The sequence below is a fragment of the Atta colombica genome, unplaced genomic scaffold, assembly GCF_001594045.1.
Source record: "Atta colombica isolate Treedump-2 unplaced genomic scaffold, Acol1.0 scaffold153, whole genome shotgun sequence".
In the NCBI taxonomy this organism is placed as follows: domain Eukaryota; kingdom Metazoa; phylum Arthropoda; class Insecta; order Hymenoptera; family Formicidae; genus Atta; species Atta colombica.
The window spans coordinates 694,878-701,065 of NW_017259243.1; the positions used below are offsets into that span (position 1 = coordinate 694,878).

Genomic DNA, 6,188 nt, shown 5'->3' on the forward strand with positions numbered 1-6,188 from the left:
TGTCGAAATAATCGCATTGAGATCAATGTAATAATAAAGTATAAGAATTAATGAATGTCGACGAACGATTGCTGTATAATTAATAATTCATACATTGTTATAAAATAATATAAAATATAATTTTTTCAATAAAAATTGTATATTAAAAATTATGATCATTGTCAAAAATAACAATGTGTTATAGCATTACCGATTTATCAGTTTTTATTTTCAAATTGAATGAATAAAAATACATTTTGCATTTATATTTTTATTATAAAATGTCTAACAAAATATGAATATTAACTTTACAGCATAATAAATTAATAAAGAACATTTATTGTTATAAAAATCATTATTTTATGTATAATATATGTATTGTAAAGAAATCTGAATGTAGTTTTAAAGTTGTAGTAATTGGAAAATAAATAGATCAATGTGTTTATGCTCTTTAGGATATGTTAAATTAGATTAAGCTGCATTAAGTTAAGATTAAATTAAGATTCTTATTGTTTACATTTAAATTAAGTTTTTTTATGTGATACAAAACATATATGTAAATAGCGTTTATGATTTTTAGGGAAATAATAAATTTACATCTGTCTTATCAGTAATGTAACACAACTTTATAACAATATTTTTTACGAATCTCAATGCAATTATTTTTGATAAAGTTACAGTTTCTAAAAAATTTTCCTTTTAAGAGAAGAACTGATTCTTTAATTTATTGCATCGTATAGTTCGTTCAGAGAATATTTTTTTACATTTCTAAATCCCCTTTTCCTGAAACATTTAAATTTTAATTTAGCTTTATTCTAGCTTTTCTTAAAGTTTTAAATTTTTTAGAGAGCCAAGTAATAAATATTTAAAAAATAAATTTATAAGTAAAATTTTAGATCTTCAGTATACGTAATTTGTTCAATTTTTAATTAGTAATAAGTTTTTAATACTAAAAATTATATACAATGATTGATATGAATGACGCTAAGAATTTAAAACATTTTCGTTGAATGAAAGTCATATTCTATATATCTCCCATGATTAGTATCTTGTTTGTACGTACCTATAAATCAACAAAAAGCATTCTTTCTGTTAAAGTAACAAAAATTTTCTAAGATTAAATATTCAAACTAGTGGCTCGATAAGCAAGAATTCCTATTGATTAATTACATATGTGAGCAATATCTTTAAAAGCAATATCTTTAATAAATTTATTAACCTACTGTTTTTTTCTAGGCACGAGCGATTGTCTATCATCGTGATCGAAGATCTAGACACGAAGTACTATTTAACGTACATTCGAATCTTTTGTTTTTCGTGCACGGTTTCTTATTTGAAAAATATGATAAAACTATGAAAGGGACGTGTCGAGGATCATCTCCACGACTGTAACGTACAATCATTCGTCGACCATCAGTTCAAAGTGTACTGCACCCTTCTTTTCGGATCTAATTGAACTGTATTTGATATTCTTCGCCCATGCCCGACATTCTATGTTGATGATCTGATTTCCTAAAAAAAAATTCGATTTAGAATGAAACTTTTCGTGGAGTACGCTTGTATTCGTAGTAGCATTATTTATTGGCGTAATATTAGCCTAATATATCCCTAATGCATGTTTAACGAATATCTTGCCAATGTACTACTCGGAATATATTTTAAATTTTTTCATAGGCAAATTCAAAATATTTTATTAAATTTTTTTATTATAAGTTTTAATGAAATTATAACTTTGAATGCATAACAGTGCAGCATTGAGCAATCTTCTTTTCTTGTTGAGTTTAAGACACGACCTAATAATTTTCAAATACATAATAATAAGATCTTGTAATTGTTTTGCACTTACCGTATTTAACTTATCGTATTTAAAATCATTTATACAAATACGACATATTAGATAATATTCATAATTATAATAAAATGCATTTTATTCATTTTTTATTTCCAAAAATGCATAAAATGGTTTATTTTTAACGTCCTTTAAACAACCCTTTAAATAAGTATATAATTTTAATAATTCATTAAGTTAATAACAATGTATAATATTTTATTTGCTTAATAATAAAGATCATGGTTAAGTCAATCAGAGATAAAAGTATGGCATAATGTATAAAATAATATGTGAAATTTTAATATTATCTAAAATATTGTTACAATTTTCACATATTTTATTTTAGATATATTATTTTAGATATTTAAAAAAATATACAATTTACGAAAGATTATTAAAACAGGACGAAATTAAACCATGATGTAGCTTTAAGTGAGCATACAGGCCGATGACACCTTTCGACGACCGATACGTGCTGCAACACACCGGCTTTTACCGGTTTCATCTGGAGTGTGCGTCATTTGCTTACAAGTCACATGAACCAGTCAGTGTTGGTAGTTTCAATAAAAAAAATTGTTTATCCATAATACGTGTTTAACTTGCATATCACGTTGGAAATCAGAAATAAACTTATATTGTGAAAGATTCCGATAAATTTAACTATTGCTTGATACATTCGGAAATATTTGAGAGAGAAACTGCTACAAAAACGAAATTTTTTTAAAAAGCCAGAAGTATTAACGAATTTGTTTTTTAATATAATATTATTTATATAAAATATATTGTACGAAATATAATATTATATGAAAATTTAAAGTTATCGTGATTTGAGATTTTTTTGCATTCTGTCATCTTTTAAAATAGACAATTCCGTTTTTCGTTCTTGTCACATTAAAAAATATTTGATATTAATTATTATTAACTTACTTGTTGGTCGAACAAAATGAACGGCGACGACTGGACTTAAGTATCCGGGAATATTTTCATATGGATAATAGAATCCTGGAAAACCATGCCCCTCAGGATAATAATTTATTTCGCCGATATTTTCTCGGTCGTGAGGATTTTCTCCTGTGCAAGATACCCATACGGTATTTAGCTGCAATGTTAGAAAGATATAAATTGTATATTATGTGAGATTTTGATATCACAATTTTATTTAAAATTCTACGAAAACATCCCCCAAAAAAGATACGGTTGTAAATAACAATGAATTGAATTTTTCGTTCAAATTTTCAAGTTTTTTGGAAATTCTTTAAATTTTGACCAGTATATTAAAGAAACATAATATTTTTAGATAATATTTTTAAAAAAATTATTATTAAATATATGCTATATATTTATTTTATATATTGTACTAAAACTTTTTTTATTAAAACTGAATTTGATTTTATTTTAAATTAATCTAATTACACTTTGCCTATCACAGAAAGGTATTCTCTATTATTTTTATGCCATATATTATGCATAAACATCTGCTGTTATGTGATGTTTAAAAAATATTTTATACGAATATCAAATAATAATGTATAATATCTATACATATAATTTAAAAGTACATATAACATTTACGTATAACAAATACGTATAACAAGAGTTGTGTTATCGCAACATTAGTACAGAACGAAGAAATTGAACAAAAGATAATAATAATTTTTATAATTTCTAGTTCTATGTATTCGTATAGATCGAACGTACCTCACAAGTATGCATATACAGACAAAATATATATAATTAACAAATAACACAATCTTTATTCTTGTTTGATTGTTAAATAAATAAATAATACGAAGACTAATCAATAACGAAGATAAAAATGAGTTGTAAAAATAGTTCGAAAAATAATTTCAAATAAGCCTTTCTTTATTTTAATTTTTGTTTGTTTATTTTTAAGCTTTAAATATAAAATTAAATTAACATTGAGAAACTAAGAGAATTCATAGACAGTGCATCAATATGGATTGCGAATCTAAATGATGAATTTTCTTTCCGATCTTCGTTCGATCCAGATTTAGTTTATCGACTAATATAATTGACTGACCGACTAACTAACCCATGAAGCGTCGACTAATTTTATATATTTGATTAAGCCGTCTGGCATATCGGGCGGCAAATTCTGAGTATTGTTATAATACTCAGGAATCCATCCGTATATCTGAAAAATAATGTTTTTAAAAAGTTTTAAAAGAAACCTTATACAGGGTAGCCTACATAAAGTTACAAGTTATTATTTCTATTAAATGAACTTGTATATGTAATATTGTAACAATCAAAGATATGATATTATAATATATATTTTGTATCTACACTTTGACTATAAGTAAACATGATAAAATTTTCACATTAAAAAAATTTAATAATTTTGAAAAATCTTTTTCTATATAATTTTTCTTAAGCCTTTGTTGTGGCTGTGATGCTGGCGCAGCCAATACGGTAGTAAGATTCTAATCCAGCTAGCAATCCAGCAAGAAAATAAGCATCGTGTGCCACAGGTTTTAGATACAGCTATTGCTTTATCTTAATCACATACAGAAATATTCTGAATATATTACACGGATTTTGCAGATGTTGCAATATTTTTAGGCTGCTTTGTGATAATTTGGACATTTATAGTATATGGGATATGAATTCTCATAAAATTTTATGAACATAATTTTTTATGAATAAATTTACAGATAAATTAAAAGTAGAGTAAGTGTGCGAGGACCCGAAAATGTCAAGAACGATCGATGATCGTGATGGATCGAGAAGACATCGAATCAGGTTGGGTCCCGAAAATTTCGAGATTCTCGAAAATATCAGGATTCTCGACAGATTCGAGAGTCCCGAAAATGTCTGGGATTCCCGAGGAAGTTAAGATTCTCGATAAGTCGAAATTCCCGAAAGAATTTATATTTCCGAAAATTTCGACAACCCGATTGTTACTTAGAATCGCTTTAATGAATAATGAAGACTTAATGATTCTATATTTGTGCTTGATGATTACAATTACAAAAATAATTACAAAATTTTTATTAAAACGACTCTCGAAACGGTAATCAAATTTTCAGGAAAAGCAACAGATTCAAGAATATTGAATCGAGAACCTCGATTCTTTCGAGAATTCCGACTCTGTCGGGAATTCCAATTCTATCGAAAATCTCGAAAGCTTCGGGAACCCAATCCCGACCTGATCCGATCTATTCGGATTCTCATCTTTAATTAAAAGGTAATCATAATTTATAAATGTCTCAAGATAATGAATTATTGATATTCCTGAATATTTGGTTTATTTACGACAATTAAGAAAATCTTATAAAAAATAGATGAATTAAGATACATTTCATTCCAATCTTATATGATATGATACAAAGGATTTTATGCATTGTTGCCTTACCTTGTTAAGTTTAATGAAAACGCAAGGTGCCGAATTATTGAAACCGTATTGTTGATTCGGAGAACATGGTCCCCAATTGTTTACATCGATTGCACATACGTTACCAGATTTTGCCGGCTTGTTATAGCTGCAAATTTGTTGATTTCTACCGCCATTTGGCAAAAGTGATGGATTGATATAGTCTATTTAAGTAAATAATAGAAACACGATTGGATTATGATTAATTCATAACCCAGCACAGAAAAATTGCAGAAACATTGCAAAATGATTTCACTGAAACATTGCAATATTGCATGTGATTGCGAAACGTTGCTGTATCATTGTTGCAAAATTCCAACAATGTTAAGATGTTCGCTTTTTGTTATAGTGCAACAAAACGTTCCAGCAATATTGCAATGTAATGTATTTGGATAAATTTTTTTATGAAGACTCTAAAATGAAAACTATTCGTATACATATATCTTACTAACTTTTAATTTTTCTATAAATCGCATTTCTAATATGTGCTTTTCAAAAGTAATTTTTTGTAATAAAATCATAAAATATTCCAATAAATATAGTATTAATTCTGCAGGATAAATTTATTCATGAAGATAAAGCATATATGTGTGTGTGTGCCTCGAATAAATATTATCTACATTAATATAATAATACAGTCGCTTGTAAATTAATCATGGATTAAGTTAATCGCAATGATTCTTTTTAATTCGAAATCACTCCGAGTCAATTGAAATTATTATATAATTAAAATTATAATTAAAAATTATTATAATTATAATTATAATTATAAATTATAATTAAAAAATGACGGTATGAAATCAATAAAGTTCGGGTGTTGGTTTATTTTTGCGTTAACAGGCATAAATATATCATCGATCATAATTATATAAATCGTTTTCAGCAGTTTAATTGCTTATCATCTTATCCGATAATGATGCATTGATTGTTTCTAAACTCGATATTATACAATCTTTTGATTTCATATTTAAAATAAATATAAAT

General features: G+C 26.2%; 1 protein-coding gene across 3 annotated transcripts in view; it reads right to left on the reverse strand.

The window, feature by feature from the left end:
• Positions 1–1,023: 1,023 nt before the first annotated feature.
• Positions 1,024–6,188, reverse strand: part of LOC108685468 (sodium/potassium-transporting ATPase subunit beta-2-like) — a 17,477-nt gene continuing 12,312 nt past the window's right edge. Inside the window, exons 4-8 of one of the 3 annotated variants that reach the window (XR_001931667.1) lie at positions 5,187–5,368; positions 3,864–3,965; positions 2,738–2,909; positions 2,253–2,511; positions 1,891–1,969 (exon numbers count right to left, since the gene is read on the reverse strand). Coding sequence is in view for 2 of the 3 variants with exons in the window: in XM_018190255.1 (XP_018045744.1) it covers positions 1,379–1,491; positions 2,738–2,909; positions 3,864–3,965; positions 5,187–5,368 (569 nt within the window). In the remaining variant the exon portion in view is untranslated. Of the gene's footprint in view, positions 1,492–1,890; positions 1,970–2,252; positions 2,512–2,737; positions 2,910–3,863; positions 3,966–5,186; positions 5,369–6,188 lie in introns of those variants that run through there. The other 2 variants (XM_018190255.1, XM_018190256.1) reach the window with 2 other exon arrangements.